General features: G+C 38.0%; 1 protein-coding gene across 1 annotated transcript in view; it reads left to right on the top strand.

Annotated features, from left to right (window-relative positions):
* ADAMTSL1 (ADAMTS like 1) overlaps positions 1 to 16736 on the top strand; it is a 401766-nt gene that overhangs the window by 316259 nt on the left and 68771 nt on the right. The window contains exons 15-16 of the mRNA XM_066568995.1: positions 6553 to 6854; positions 11495 to 11624. Of these exons, the coding sequence (XP_066425092.1) occupies positions 6553 to 6854; positions 11495 to 11624 (432 nt within the window). The remainder of the gene's footprint in view (positions 1 to 6552; positions 6855 to 11494; positions 11625 to 16736) is intronic.

Genomic DNA, 16736 nt, shown 5'->3' with positions numbered 1-16736 from the left:
TGCATATTCTAAAATATCTAATCTCTTTCAGTAATCTTGAGCAGTGAACTTCCAACTAAACTTGGCTTTGGTGCCTCACTATTAACATTGTTTTTCATTAATGTCTGACTTTAAACAGTTATTCATTTTGGGTCCGCGTTATTAGATTGAAAAACTGTGTGCAACAATATAAAAATGGAGACAAAACATTTATAACACACCAAAATACAAGGAACAATAAACTTTGGGGCCAGCTTTCATTCAGCTGTGTAGGGATTTCAAACACACCAAGTGTGAGGTGTATTCCCTGATAATGCATCTTTTGGCTAGTGCTTCTGCAGCTGGGCAGAGACACAATGTAATACTCCATGGCCCATCAGCCTTACAGATGTCAGGCTACCACCCACATATTTTGGCTGATGAATGATCATATTATGGCTGATTAAATGACTTTCCTATTCACTCTGTGTTGGAGCAGCAATTACCAATTTCATTACCCCACTTGGGCAGACATCAGCAAGGATTCATTCTTTTCCCTCACTTCATCTGAGGCTCTTGCCAAGCTTTCTTATGCCACCAAGTCCCTGACTGCCCCCATTCTCCTCTACAGACAGAGCCATTCTTTGTAACCAGTAGACCACTCTTCCCTGACCACTGTGACCCTTTCCCCTTTATTCTTCTTCAAGCAAAGAAAACAAAGCTCAGCTATAAGCAATTCTATTGTCTTTCTCAAAGTTTATATTGAGAATCAGTGTGTTTCTTCTATGAATTGAGTTCTTACATTTGTGAATCTCTGCATTGCTGTCTTCTGATTTTTGTAACTTTCTACTGAATATTTTTTTTTGTTATGAAATTGCATGCTATGATTTATAAAGCTACAATATTTCTCACATACTGTCCTTCCACCTGTAATTTGTGATCATTCTCTGACATGTGCTGCCAGAGCACCAGATGCCGCAATTTTATTCCATCTGTATATAATGCCTTCCATAATTTATATCTTCAGGAATTTCTAATGCAAACAAGTCCTGCAGTTTAATTTTGTCTGTATATGTCTATCTGTCAGTTGCCTTCCTCTCCTCTTAGTAATGTCTGAATTTATTGCTATTAACTGATTCTAACAGAGGTATAAAATTATCACAGAGAATTTTACTCCTCTGTCAAACTTGGTTGATATTCTTCAGGAAATTCAGTAGACGTTTTCCACATGTGTCACTAAAATAAAAGACTGAGCAGAATTCCCCAGTTGAAGGAAAGGTTTTAAAGGAGTTCAATCCTTAAAAGATAGCAAAGTATCCACTTGGGCACTCAGTCTTCAAATGTAAATCCATCTTAAATATTTCTTTATTAGTTCTGCTGCTCAAAGAATTAATCACAACCAATTCAGCCTCTTCAAGTCTAGAGGGAATAGGTATGTTTGGGTTGTCTGACCTACTGCTCACCTAAATGGGATCAATTAAAAATTAATTGCTGACAGAACTACTATGAAACATTCCATGTTGGTAACAAAGTATTGTAATCTTTGTCAGCACAAATGTTTAAGGTGAGAAGGCCTTGCTGTCCTGTGTTGAGGTGCGTGTTGTTCTCCTATTGCTGTCCATCCCTGAAATGACCATTCACCAGGCATTAGAAATGTTATCTGAGGAAGGAGCCCCTGTATCTTTCTGTCTGACCTCTTCCTCTAGAATTCATTAAACCAGCACAGTGTGACAGCCAGAAAGAACAACAGTTGTGATTTAAAAAGCATAGGGTTTTCTATGTATAATGAGATTAGGTTTATGAGTAGTGGAGGGTTTCTTATGAGATTTCTAATTTTTGAAAAATGCTTTTGTATGTTAACACCATGTCCAGGTTTTAACATACTGCTATAAACAACCCTGGTGCTAGCCATAAAAAAAAGGAGGGGGGGAATGGCAGATTGATGGGGGAGTGGGCACACAATAATATCTGGATGCCAGATGGCACCATCATAGTGAGGGGGCCAGCTCAGTAAAAAACAAAGGGAAATTCCTGACATGCATTAGCAGGGGTGACAAAGCCCTCAGGGAATTGGATACAGACAGAGAGACCAGTGTGGCAGAGGCACCCAATATCTCTTTCTTACTTTTCAGTAGGTATTTATGCTTCTAAAAACACATAAGCTATTTTAGTTTGATTTTCCTTATTGAACAGTTTCCATCATGTTCTTTATACCTGGTTCACAGGTTAGTAAGTTTAAAACTTCCTATTACAGCTGTACTGTAAAAATTGAGCATGTTCTGATTGTTGGATTGCCAAAAAAAAGATAGTGAGGGCATATATCACTTTATCTACTGAGACATTGCTTGTCTACTTTAGATTCACATAGTGAAAAGGAAGAATCTTCATATTAATATCTGATGTACATGGTTGTTCAAAGGGAAGGTGATGAATGCACACATTAGATAAGGATTGCTATCTACTCATTCAAGGACCCACTGTGCACAGTCACAACTACTTAAGATTTATGTGTAACAACAGTACAGGACAGAAACAGTTGTTGTTCCCTGTGGACAAAGGCAGCAGTGAATGAAAAGCACCAACAGCATCAAATAAAGAAACCTGAAGGAAAAGTCATATTCAAGCAACTTAAAAGAAACTATAGAGGGACTGAATGGAATCACTCTGATTGGAATTGGACCTGTGCAGCTGCCTCCAGTTTTAATACTCTGAAAGATGGAGCCTGATATTTTATTGATAAGTGGTAATGACCACTGTTTCATGTCTCTGAATAATGACACCAGCAGCTATCCAGTGCTGTTATGTGAATATCCTGTGGTGTTACCCAGGCCTTAAAACCCATGAAAAGGTGGTGTTTCCTGAAGGAAGAGGAGGAATTGCATTTCAGCTCAACACAAGGAGTCTGGAAGTCTGTGCTCAGTTCTGGATTCATCACAGAAAATTCCCAAGAATTTTCAAGCAAGCCACGGAACATTTCATTTCACCAGTAGTATCTGAGTTTAGAGAAGTTAATAGATGGGTGTCTGTGCCTTGGAATACTCAGTCCCACTGGTATGTGCATGTCTCAAAACCTCAGACTTTACCTAAGCCATGGATTTAACCAGTGGTGTTTTAAAACAAACAAACAAACAAACAAACAAACAAAGCAAACAGAAAAACCATTAAGCAATCAAAATTAAGAGCAATATGTAATTATGTAGCACTGAAGAAAATTAGCTATTTTTCTCCATAGCTCAAAGCACACCAGTATGTATACACTTGTTTTTCTTCATAACATATTGTAGGAAACCATGTCCTAGAGAGAAGAGGCTGTTGCTACATGCATCAAGAATTTTGAAAATCTCTGAAACACTCAGCAGAGCTCTCCGTGGGTCTCAACCTGAACCCACTGTGACCTGCTCTGAAAGGTCTCCCACTGTTGAGCATTGACGTTGTCTTCTGAATTCTCTTCTGACTTCTCCAGTTACGTATATGTTTCTGTATGGAGGGGAGTATAAATCAGTCCTTGGCTGAAGGAATGAGTTATTGGCTTGTTTATTAGTGTTGTTGTTAGAGGGACAATTATTTCAGTGGGATTTAATTAAACAATATGGAATGACAAATGAAACACCTCAATCATTTCCCATTCTCTAAAAAAGTACTTCTCAGTATATCTATTCCACTACTTCCATTTTCTAGGTAACTCAGAGGTTAGCATACAGAAATGCCTAATGCTGAGCAGTGGAAGACGAGCTATATGCAGGACAAATAACTTCAAATCCATGAACTGTCTCCTTTTTATTCATATACTTTTTGGGGTTTGTGCTCACCATTTGGCAACATTTGTATGTCATTAATGTCAACACAAAGATCTTTGAAAGCCTTTATAATTTTCTGATGTTAGGATGGTGGAAACTTCAGAAACATTGTGGATTTATATTATACATTCACTTTACATAAATGTTCCGTTTTAATGACCATTATTATATGGAGATTTCTTTGCTGGGTTTAATGAATTTCCCAAACAAATTCCTGCTGACTTGGGTGAAATAATATAATACCTGGCATTTATAGATCAAGCGTCATTTTAAAAAGGATCCAGTCTTCTTTAATAATGTTCTTACTTTTCTTTTGTGTCCTCTCCCTTTTTTCCCACATTTGTATGTATGATACACATCATGTGTAAATATTGCAAGTATTTTAAGTATCTGTTTTTCTAAATTAATAATTTTAATATCTTGAAGAATATCCCCCCTTTTGGTTTGGAGTACAGGAGTTCTTCAACAAAGCAAAGTTACAAAACAATTTACAGTGTTCAAAACTATAAGACAGCTTCTGATGAAGACCAGGACTTTTTTTTTCCTCATAATCTGGTTAGTATTTCTACCTCTCAGTTTACCAGGTTAAGAAGCTGAACATTTGAACTAGTCAAAATACCTAAGTGACAGGGCTGATGCAAACTGCTTAATCTCTGAAAGGAGATTTTCTGCATCAAAATAGAATTTCAGCAGCTGCAGTCCTAGAGTGGCCTGCCTGTGTTGCTGAAGTGTAAAACCCTCTCAAAATTAAAGATATCATCTTGGAAACAAGACTGATATTTTAAGTTAAAATGTCTTATGAGTAGGAAAATGGAACCAGTTTGCATCATGAGTTTCCTAAAAGCTTGGCTCCTAAAAGAATTCTCTCAGTCTTTGTAGCAGCATTATAAATATTTTCAAATATTACAATAATATTTGCAATTCATTTCTTCCCTTTCTGCTACTTTCCATGTATAGTTCTAGTAGTGGATGTCAGGTTTATAACAAGATTTTATAAAGACCCACAAAAAGTGGGTAAAGAGATGCACACTCCCTGCTCCAAAAGACTGTGATCTTCCAGTCAGGGATCCTGATATATACATCCTGGGAAAACACTAGCTTCCGTTTTAGGTTTTGGATTTTTTTAACTTCAGCATGAAGGGAAAGTCCTTTTGTCAGCGAGAGAAAGGCAGGAGATGAAAGGGAGACGAGTGTAAAAATATTTTCAAATATGCTGATCCCAAAACTAAATATCCCTTTTCTTCCTATCAAAACTGTTACTGGGATTCCTATGGTTCCCATTCCAAGGTAAGAAATGAGTTTGCTAGAGCCCCAGACCATAGCAGAAACAGACAGGTGTATTGCCTTTAGCCCTGGGCAAAGCTGTCCAACTCTGGTGTGGCCTATCAAAATAAAAACCAAAGAAAGACAAATACTGTCAGTGACAGCAAGGTTTCCATGAAAAATACATCCCAAAAGCTGAGTTTGCAGAAGCAGACAGATTCCAAACACTTATTGTTAATGAGAGAGTGTTATCAACAGGCATTGTTCTTGTGAGGTTCAGCGAGGATCAGTACCAGATCCAGCCATTCACTCATTTGTTCTAGTCCTTGAAGTGTATCTACAACCCTTGCCTTAGAACTTGCCTGTGGCAGAAGGTTTTGGAGAATGGCCAATGGAGAAGGCAAGACAGTCAGATAAAGCCATCTAAATTACCCTGTATTCATAACTTGTGCCAGTGCTCCAATGCCACTGACATCAGGTATCAAAGCACAGGTATTGCAGGTTACCGAGTGCTCTGAAACTATGGTTTCTGCATAGATTTAGGAGTCAGCTTAGTTCAGCATGAGCTCAGCAAAAAAAGGTGTGTTACATTACTGCAACAGAGTAGTAATGATATGGTATATATATTGGATATGAATCTTAGGCTTGATAACTTTGAGTAAAATGCTAGTCCAGTTTATAGCACTGGCATTGAAAAAGCAGTGACGACACAGAGAAACTGAGAAATCATTCCAGTTTGGAGGAAAATAACAAGAGGTGGAATTCAGTCTGTTTTACTGTAATGACAGCTGCAAAGTGCTTTTAATAAAATATTCATGGACTTCAAGAAGGAAAAATTTGGAGCATAAAAGGGTTACTGATCAGTAAGACAAGTGCAACAGATAAACAAACCCACAATAGAAATTAAACACTGTTGGGTTTTTTTTAAATGAGAGAAAGGTAAATGTCCTCTGGGAAAAAAATTATTTAATTTTTTTTAAATTGTATTAATATAAATTTTAAAAGAAAAATAAAACAAACAATGATAACAAAAAAAAAGCTTAAGAAATTATGAATTTTCTTCACCTTTTGCTAGCTTCAAATTAAGACCTAAAAACAGTTCCTGTACAGAAGAAAAACAATTGAAATTATTTTCCATGTAGTTCTGCAACTACCAGATAACAGCAGCCTGCTCAATACTTACTAGTGAAAAAAAATTAACAACTAAGGCAAAGATTATCTGGTTTGAATACTTGAAAAAGGTAGCCAGTGGGACCATCATGTACATTGGCACATTGGGAGATTGCTAGATGCCTTGCACTGAGATATTTTAGGATCAAGGTGGGTGTTACAAGGGTTTGTCTTACTTCTTGAATAGGAAGAGACCTGCCACTGAGCTGTCAATAGAACCTCCTGTGTGTAGTTTTTAATAAATCTATGATAGGATGAAGTACTTGTTTTTCATTAAATAAAATTTTACCTGGAGAGGGCTATCCTGCTTTTGTTTCCCTGGCAGTTTGTGGACATAACTTGCCTTGCTCTCTTCCTCTCACAGATTTATTCCTGAGGCTTGGTCCACCTGTAGTGTCACCTGTGGAGTAGGCAGCCAGATGCGGCTTGTGAAATGCCAAGTGCTCCTCTCTTTCTCTCAGTCTGTGGCTGATCTGCCCATGGATGAATGTGAAGGTCCCAAACCTGTGTCTCACAGAGCCTGTTACAGTGGTCCCTGCAGTGGGGAGGCAGCGGAATACGCCCCAGAGGAGACTCAGCTTTTGTATGGCAGTCTGCAGGAGTTTGATGAGCTCTATGACTGGGAATATGAAGGCTTTACAGAGTGCTCAGAGTCCTGTGGAGGAGGTAAGTGCAAAATGTTTCTGTGCTGGATTTGTTTTCCTTCTTCAAGTGTGTGCTTGGCACTTAATACCCATAGACATACTGCCTCGCTATGGCTAGTTAGAATCATGGAATCATTTAGGAAGGAAATAAAACTTTAAGATTGTTGAGTCCAAACATATTTGAAAAGGCAAGATAAGAAATGCATAAAATCCCATGTGCACAACATATTTTAGCCCAGCACTTCCAGATCTGTGCTCAGATTCTCACTAAGAGTGCTCAGTTTATCACATATTTCTGTTTCCTTTATCAACTGATCACCCAAAGGCAATCACCAAAAAAAGCTAAATGTTAAAGGGGTCTGATGGTACATGCTAACAATCACATATAATTTTTAGTTCTTATCTCTTGGTTTGCTCTGTGCAAACAAAAATATATGGAAGTAAATTGTCCTCCCATAGCAGATGAAAAAAATAATGGATATTTTAAGGGCTCAGCCATTCCCTATCTCCTATCAATAAGGGGCATCAGCTCCAATCGCAGTGCAAAAGAAAACTTATGTCAAAATGGCACTAATCATGTGGTTGTCTGCAATAAGCATGCTTGGCAATTGTAGTTTCTCAAAGTTAATCAAGTTCTCAGGTTGCAAATACCACAGACCATTAACACACGTTTCCAACATCCTTTTTTTCCCCATCATTTTATCTAACTAGTTCTGAGAAATATGTCCAGTCCAGTGTCTTTTTAATTAAACCTAGAGCTTTCCAGCTCTTGTCTTTTTACTTTACAACTTTCAGGTGATTTAAGAGAGGATAACTGTAGAAAAATTCAAAATAAATACTGTAGAACTGAAAAAACCTCAGCATTTAATGAGTTAATAATAGGTACAGATTCACAGGTTTTCATGTTATAGTCTTGAAAACCTCAATTAGTAGATAATAATGCAAAGATTTTCTTTGCTTGCTTTTGGCTTGCTGGTGGTAGTCAATATTTAGAGCAGTTCACAGCTGTCAGACTGCTGAAACTTTTGCTTTATTTCCTACTCAAAAAAAAAATAGAGACACTAGTGTCTGCTAAGTGGTGAGAAACACTGATGTTACAAGAGTATATGTCATGTGTTGGTGTTACTGGCATGCAGTAACAATTCATCACACTTTTACTGTAACTACCAAAACCTGAACAGTTCCTAGAAATATCATCTTGAAATGAAGTAATTTCTTAGAATATAGAGCTCATGCTTGTATTTTTCAAATGTAACTAACAGAGACTGATTTATAGGAGACATTTTTCTTCATAAAGCTAATCTCTCAATTGTCAGCAAAAAGTTTTAGCTAAGATTTCTTTTCGTCTGACATCAACTCCAAACTTTCCAGATTAGCAGATGCTAAGTCAGATATTTTTGTAGCTATAGGTGCAAGACTGGTCAAACTAATTTTATTGGGTTTAGAGTCCTGGGAGAAGAAACTGGATAGATGCAGAAGTAACCTTTCACCTCCCAAAAGCGGCAACCAGAAGGAATGAGTTAGTCATATAGTCTACTGCTGGTGGCTTCATTTCCCAGAGCTGTCACCAAATATCATGTAACAATTATTCTATCCTGGTAGATATAAACATAGAATTCTCATTTGATGATGTTTTGAAAGTGAACTTAGACTGCCTAGATTCACATCCCACCATTCCACATTTTTATACTGTGATTTCCTATTGAGAACTGATTTCTTTTTTTTTCCCAAGAAAAGCAATTTAAAGCAGACAGCTTTTGTTCAATCATATTGTGCAGTAAATAATGTTTTTAATTCAATTACTTGGCAAGTGAACTCCCTGAAATTCATATACTTTGTTAAATTAACTCTGTGCTGTTGAACTTCTGATTTATGATCAAAAGTTTTTATATTTTCTAAATGTTCAATGAGCCATCCTAATTTAAAGTTTATAACCATTTGCCACATTGACATATCAAAAATAAAGGGACAGTTATTGTCATTATGCTGAGACACACTAGTGTGAGATTCAAGAGGAAGCTGAAGAAAGTAATTCTGATAACATTTTTTACTGCTGGAGCTAGCCAGATTTCTTTATCTCTCTCTCCTTTTTGTTGCTTTGTTTGCTTGTTTGGTTGGTTTTTGTTTTGTTTGGGGTTTTTTTGTTTGTTTCAGAGGTTTTTTGTTTGGTTTGGGTTTGGGTTTTTTGTTTTCTGGCACAAGCTATTAAAGCCAAAAAGTGTCAATAAACATTCTAGCAATCATATTCAGACAGGAATCCTTTTCTTTGATATCTATGCTGTCAGACAAGATTACTGGACCTGTCAAAGATAAAAAGAAATTTTAATAGACAGACTAGAATACCTGTAGTATGGACAAGAACTATTGGAATTGCAATCAGAGATGACTTAGATGAAAGTAATAAGCATGAGGAATGAACTTACTGTGAGGTTTAGGGCTGGTTGGATACTGAAAACTGAAGAACAGTAGTATCAGAGCTTAGCTATATGAATTTGATAACCATCAGTTTGAGAAATGGAGAAAAGGTTGAATTCAAGACCTCATAGTCATCACTTTTCAGTATTCAACATTGAAAAAACAGGCAATAGAAAAGTATTAAATTGATAATAATTGTTCAAGAGCTCACTGGTGACACCCTTCAGAGAGAAAAAACTGAAGCTGTGGAAGTACACTCAGTTTACAAAACTTTATCTGAGAAGGACATACAGAAGGGGAGTGAACTGCCTACCTAGCAAACAGAAACATGTCAGCCAGCATGAGGCAGGAATCTGTAGTTTCTTTCCACAGAGTCTGGAAAAATACTTTCATGGTTTCCATACCTCTGGATCAGCAGCCCTTCTTTCTTGGCTTCATCAAATTGGTCTTGATATCAGGCCTGCACAGATGTTCCATGCAAAATAAAGATCAGTAGTTTGAACACAGTGCCATTTCCCATCAGGTAGAGAACCACCTCTGTTCTTCAGCCAGGAGCATTCCATTCTGGAGAATCCATATGCCTGTGCTTGCTGCACACAATATGATTACATGCTCAACAGAAAAATGATTGAGGTAGAAAAATAATGAACATGACAGGGCAGTGAACATCTTGTTCATATATATAAGTTTTTCTTTTCCTAGATATAAATCAGTACCATTAGTTCTGTCTTTTTACTAGGCTACTCTTTTTACAATTTTTTTAAGTCTGGAGATTTTTTTAAGTTTGGAGAGATGACTTGAATAACGAAATTGAAAACATGGGGCCACCTTGCAAAGAAGGAGACCACCAACAGCACTGACTTTGGTGACTGACTGGTAATTTTGATGTTGATGTCCATGTCCAAAACTGTCAAATTTCTTTCTTTTTTTTGGTATCTGGGATATGGGAGACACACTGCACAATCTTGTGCCATAGCCATGATCTTAATAGGCTGACACACATAGCAGCCAAAAAAATGGTTAACAAGCCACTTTTCTGGGGGCCTCAGCCTATACTGAGATTAAGGAGAATGAATTTGTGAATAATGTCAGGAATACAGGGGGTATGATCAGCTATATGGCATTTTGGTCCTCTTGAAGGATGTGAAATAATTTTTTGCCTAATGACATGCTCTGGAATTAGCAATACCAGAATATATTGTTAACTCTGTGACATGTTTTTAGAGGTCTTTAAAGTCTTACAACACTTTATCTTGGTTTGGGTTTTTTTCCCTTCACATTAGTGTCTTTAAAAATTTGTGAGATGTTTTGAAAAAGTGGTGGTTTTGAAACTGTAATGCAATTGGTGGGAGTTCAATCTTTTCCTAACTCAGGTCTCAGGAATGAATGTAAAAAGCATACTTTCATTGTATTTGAACCACTGTGGATCAGATTCTCAGGAAGTTCAGGCCAGTTATTATCCTCAGACCCTCTCAGACCCCTTTTATCCATGGGGAAATAGATATTTTCTCATTCATTCCTCTTCCTTGCGGGATGTAATGTTGCAATCCCCGATGTTCTAGCTTCCTAACCTTGTGATCCAAAAAGCCTGTGATGCCCCTAGTCATAGGAAAAGAGAGTAACTGGTATGCCATATACTACATAAGGATTTTGGCTGTCACAAGGATTTTCTGAGTTAAAATATAATAACCAAATCTTCCAGTTTCTCTTAAGTCCCAACAGCTGCCGTTCTTTCCCAGGTCACTCTTACCTGTTCTTCCCCAACTCTCAGATATACCCTGTGGGTTTGCATCTTTAGTTTGGGTGCAGGCCCATGGATGCAGAAGAGTAGACTGAGAAGAGCTGAATTGTCTGACCACGTTTTACTTTGCTTTTGCAAGTCATACTGTTGGTTAAAATACAGCATGTGAAAGCCATGGCCATCTTCACACCTTAGCCTGCTTGGCCTGAAAAATAAAGTGCCTCATTGCACTTTATGCAAAAAAGAAAAAACTAAGAGCACTGGACAATTTTCTGTCCAGGGAGGTGAGCAGTGGATGAATCCATGGACTGCAGTGCTGAGAAACCTCTCAGCTAGCCTGAAAGCAATGACAAGTGTGCAGCTGGGGCTGCAGCCCCAGAGCTGCCAGCCCGAGGCTGGGTGTCACCACGTGCTGCAGCCCTGCCGGTCCTGCTGGACCCACCGCTGGCCTTGGCTGCCCCTGCAGGTACAGAGAGCTGGTTGTGACCATTGTTTGTTGTGTGCAGGTGTCCAGGAGGCTGTGGTGACCTGTCTGAACAAACAAACTAGGGAGATTGCAGATGAAACACTGTGTGTTAGCAGCCGTCGTCCTCCACAGCTGCTGAAGTCCTGTAGCCTGGACCCCTGCCCCCCAAGGTAGGCATAATTTTAAGTGACCCCAAACCCTATTGCCTTTCAGTCTGGAGGAACACACTGCCTCAAGCATGCCTTTCTTAGACTGCAGGGGCTTACACCCTCTTTCTACCACAATCATATTGACCAGGAAGTACAAAGCAGCAGTGAGACCAAAGGGCAAACTTCAGACTGTTTGTCTCTTCAGGTCCTTCAAGTAACCAGTTTATGGATTGGCTTAACTTTACCCAGAGTTTTGTCAAGTTTAAAGAGACTTCTCCAACCTCTCCTCTCAGAAAAGGTTTTGCAGAACCTGCTTGTCCCTGGCCTCAGGCAGTTTCCACAATCATGACCCTAAAACAATAGATCTTTCTCTGCAGAGATTCACATCTTCACCCTCGATGACAGAAAATAGCTTTTATGACATTCTTATGGTTTATTTAAATAGGGCCTGTCAAGTCTATAGGATGTACTGTATACATAGTGTCTTTTTTCCCAGCTGTACACAGGTGCATTTGCTCCACTGTGACACTGCAGCAGATTTTAAATACCTTTACATATAACTTTGGACTATTTAAAACACTCAGCAGTGTCCAGGTGGTAGATATACCTTAGAGCATTTATTGATAGGTGTATGTATGATTTATAAGACAACAGGCTAGAGAGAGGTATGCTGTTATGAATAATAGTAGATTTGGGATACACAGAGAAGGTTCACATTAAAAATCAAAGACAGACAGCATGAAATAATAATAAGGACATAAATAACAGTTTGGTTGGTAATCAGGATTTTGAATTTGTAACAAGCAAACACAAATAGATTGAAATTTCTTTACCAAAGCATTACAAGTATTGTTTATGATGATACTGCAACCCTAACTTTGTTAAATTGTCTTTAGTGCTGGAAATAATATAGAAATATTATATAAATGTTTAAAAAAATTACTTTATAGGTGGAACTCTTGTGGTAATTCATAGGTAGAAGCATCAGTGCTGCTACGAGTGCATGGTAGAAGATTGAACAACCACTAATTCTGACATGAAAACTAAGTACTCAGTCGTTACGAAAAAGCAAAACACACTCCTGTAGGCCAGTATTTATGACTTTTGTTACAAAAGTAATCTGAGTAATTGCGTGAATACTCCTCAAATTAATCTGCATTATTTTCCATAGCTCTGTGGTAACCTTGCTACCAGAGTGGAGCTACTTTAAAGCAGCAATAGGTATGCATTTCTCTCAGTGGAGTACAAGAGGATCATTCTGTAGGTGAGAATCAGCTTGTGAAGCAAAGGTGAAAGGAGATTGCTGCAGAGGGGGCAGACTAAGCAGCTTTGATCCACCCCTAGGGCTGCAACTGAGAAGAGGGGAAATGACTCTCTCCCCTGTATATGCAACTTCTCCTGAAGCCCCCTCACTCTGGAGGAAATTGCCTGTCTGCAGGCCCAGGATGAAGAACAGCACCTATTCTGCAAAACTGTTCCTCTGATCAGAGCAAGGAGGCCTGCAGACTGCAGGCAGTATGGCTAATGGAAAGAGAGGCAACAAGGCAAGTTGATGTGTCTCCCAGGCAGGCTGTGATGGGATAATTATCTCCTTCATGTTTCTGAAGTGCTAAACCTAGCATTGTCGCTGTGTTAAATACAATGGTACATTAATGAAAGAGTGTATAAAATCTTTTGCTTTATAATCATTATTTACAGGTACTCTAATACTTTTTTTAAGAAGGAACAAGTAAAGGACTATTTATTCAAATCAAGATTTTCTCCTTGTTTAAATCATAAAATACTTCAGAATTCTAATTCAAAAAAATTTGATCCAGGAGTCTGATGAAAATTTAGGCTAAAATCATGTCCTTAGGTATGCTGATGAAGGCATTTCTACCCACTGAAAAGTCCAAGAATTATAATACACTGTGGCTGTGAACTTAGATCTCTTCTACAGGAGTTTCCAAAATCTGTGAAATATTGATACTTCCCAGAGCTCTTGCTGATGACTGAGAAGACTGAGAGAGCTGGCTGGTCTCATAGTGTTGGCTCTTCTCTCTATTTTCCAGCTGCTTAAGTGCGTTAACAGAAGCTAAAATTATAAAAACCACTTTCCTAAAATATTCTTGATGTATAAGTGACTGCTGGAGTATGCAGTTGATGTGTGTAGAGGAGGCATTCCACTGAAAAGGCAACTGAGACAGTGATGAATGTCTAGGTAGCAAGGAAACATTGTCCACAGCATGAAGAAAAGGCTGAGAAGCCTTGCCCAAGAGAATAAAAATTCTCTCTTTATGTATTTAGAAAAATTATTCCAGTGACATTTCTTGAACCTAAGCAACCCAGCATGCTTAGAATTTAATGATTATGTCTAAAATCTAGTACAGTTAAAGATCTTGCTAAGGGAGAACATTTAAATGTTAGAACTGCAAAGCTTAATGCTGCTTCTCCTACGGGCATTTTTGGTTACATGGGAGGCTACTCTGTAGCCTCTCAAAGGGCTAGTCCTGTACGATGTAAACAATTGTTTTAGCTGTTTTACTATAGATAGACAAACGCACTGAACTACAGAACCTCATCAGCCTTTCTGGAGGGTCAGAAAAGCCCTCAAGAAAGATATTGTAGAAGTAGTAGGTGAAGAGTAATTTCATTCTGGTTTTGAGCCATCTTTTTTCTTTTGGACACTTTAGAAGAATGATACTGTGCAGATATCAGTAACTGGGTTACTGTTCATTTTGTTCCTTACTGAAAATAGATGTGTATAGATTAGAAAACTTCCTTACTCACTTAATACTTGAAATTAATCTATGGTGTCATCAGCCTTTTCAATCTGTAATTGGTCTGTCTTGGAACAGAATATGGCAAAAGGTAGAACATACTGGCAATATACTTCACATTTATGAAAACACCGAGAGATGATGGTGCTTGTACAGCAGCTGAGAATGCTTTGAAATTTTCTTTGGAATTCTGGCTTAATATCTTAGGACATTACTATTCTGAGTACATGGAAGAGAGACAAAAACTAAACCACGGAAATCTGTCTTCAGATACTCACAGCTGTATGGAGTCAGAAAAAATCTTACAGAAGAAAGATTAAGAATCAGGAAGAGCTGCACACAAAAAATTGGAAGATTTCCTCCATATTCAAATCCCAACTGAGTCTCCTGGGGTTTCAGATTTTGTTGAGAGTTTTTTGCTTATTGCTTCAGGAACAATAGCAGAAAAAGAGTCCAGACCCTCTTCTCCTGGAAAGCAGTGTAACAAAATTTCCCATTTTGAACCAAATTAAGAAAATGGGAAACACTGCAGAGCTGATTGCCAAGTTGGGAGCTAATAACTGACTTTCAACACAATAGCTACAGAGCAAAATTTGTTGTCATTAACTTAGTTTAATATTTCTAGGAAAGGATATAGCTTGTTTTGATGTACTAGGAGAGCCAGCATGCTTTCTACAGGAAAGAGAGGAATGAAGACTGTGACAATATTAATTTAGTCATTCAGTCATTACTTAATTTGTGTCAATCAAGCTGTACCACTTGAAAAATTACATAGCCATAACTGAACAGAACACAGTCTTCCAGAAATAAACTCAGAATAGCTGTTCAGTGTCTAGAAGTTTCTTCTCTAAGTGAAAAATACAAAAGGGAAGATCACTCAGTTTTCCTAATTGCTATGTTAGTATTCTAAACTACCAAAAAACCCCCCCAAACAATTAAAAGAACCCTGTTTCAATGTTAGCTTGACTGTTTTCAGCAACAAAATGACTCACATCCAAAATGTGTCTTTTCCTCAGCCTCCACAGCCTGAATTACAGAGGCAGTCATCATCTAATCAGATATAATTGCTCTTGTTTATAAGAGCAACAGCATGAGCACCTCATGGTGAGCCAACAAGCTCTACCAAAGGGGTGAAAGAGAATGTTGTAACTCTGTTATTAATTATAACTGCTCAATAATTTGGTCGATGCGTGTTGAAAAGTTTTGGTAAACATGTATGGAGTAGTGAAGAGAGAATCAAAGCAATGAAAACCAGATGGCTCAAAATGGAGGAAATTACAGGCAATTTTTACAGCTTTGTTCATGAATATTTTCAAAACTGAACTTTTATTTCTGTGCAACAAAGAACAGCTGAATTTTTCAAAATGAAGAGAAAAAAAAAAAAGAAGACGAAAAAGCAGATGGTTCTAGGAATAGCACAAAATTTCACCCCAGCACTCTCCCTTTACCATTGCAACCCTCTGTGGTTTGCAGGAAAAGACAGGAAACCATCTGAGTAGTTCTGATATCTAACCAAAAGGGCAAACGTTGCCTGAGTTAGCCTGGGCTCTACCTCATTGCCTAATTTTATTTTTTTTTCTTTCTTTTTCTTCTCTTCTGTGTCAGCTTGATTTGTGTTTGTGTGATGAATCACCTGTTCTTATTTTAATGTTTATTTGCTAAATGTGGTATTGTCATCTGTTTTGCTCTGTTTCCCAGCTGAAGTTAAACTACAAAGGATTAAAAAAATCAACATGTTTTTCAAGGCATTAGATTGGTGATAGACCAGACTTAGCGTAAGGCATGCTCCCATCAACAATCTGAAGTTAATTCAGTATGGGTGAAAGGGCTAGAGCTTTCTCTAATCCATTACAGGGGACCTGTGTGTGGAAGGGTGTCAATACAGATGTGTTCTGCATTGGTGGGGGGAAATAGTAGAGCATCTCTATCTAGTTCATGAAAAAGGTTAAAAGGTCTGCAAGTCATTATGTCTACAGATATTGCTCTACAGCCTTACTGGAAGGAGATACCAATTCTTGCTATTATGAAAAACTACCAGTTCTTGCATTTTGGGGTTCTTTCAGAGTTGTAAGTTAGAATTAGCATTAATGAGGCAAAGATGGTATTCTGTCTCTTGGTGATGCAGAAGGGTTTTCAAATCCTCACAAACCAGTGATGTATTTTTTAAATGGGATGCATTTAGGTCTATTTTTAGCTGAAGCACATTGAGAATGGCTTTGAGAGCCTCTTAAGATGTAGCCCACAGAGCCTCCTGGAATCACAGGCCACAGCTTGGACTGTGATAGAAGAGGTTGGAGAATCAGACATTAGAAGGAATATGCTGTCACACAGGGCAGATTTGCCCTTATTTGATGCCTTCAGTTTGAGAAACATC

The sequence above is a fragment of the Molothrus aeneus genome, chromosome Z (genome assembly GCF_037042795.1).
Source record: "Molothrus aeneus isolate 106 chromosome Z, BPBGC_Maene_1.0, whole genome shotgun sequence".
In the NCBI taxonomy this organism is placed as follows: domain Eukaryota; kingdom Metazoa; phylum Chordata; class Aves; order Passeriformes; family Icteridae; genus Molothrus; species Molothrus aeneus.
This window is presented reverse-complemented; position numbering and strand designations above follow the sequence as displayed.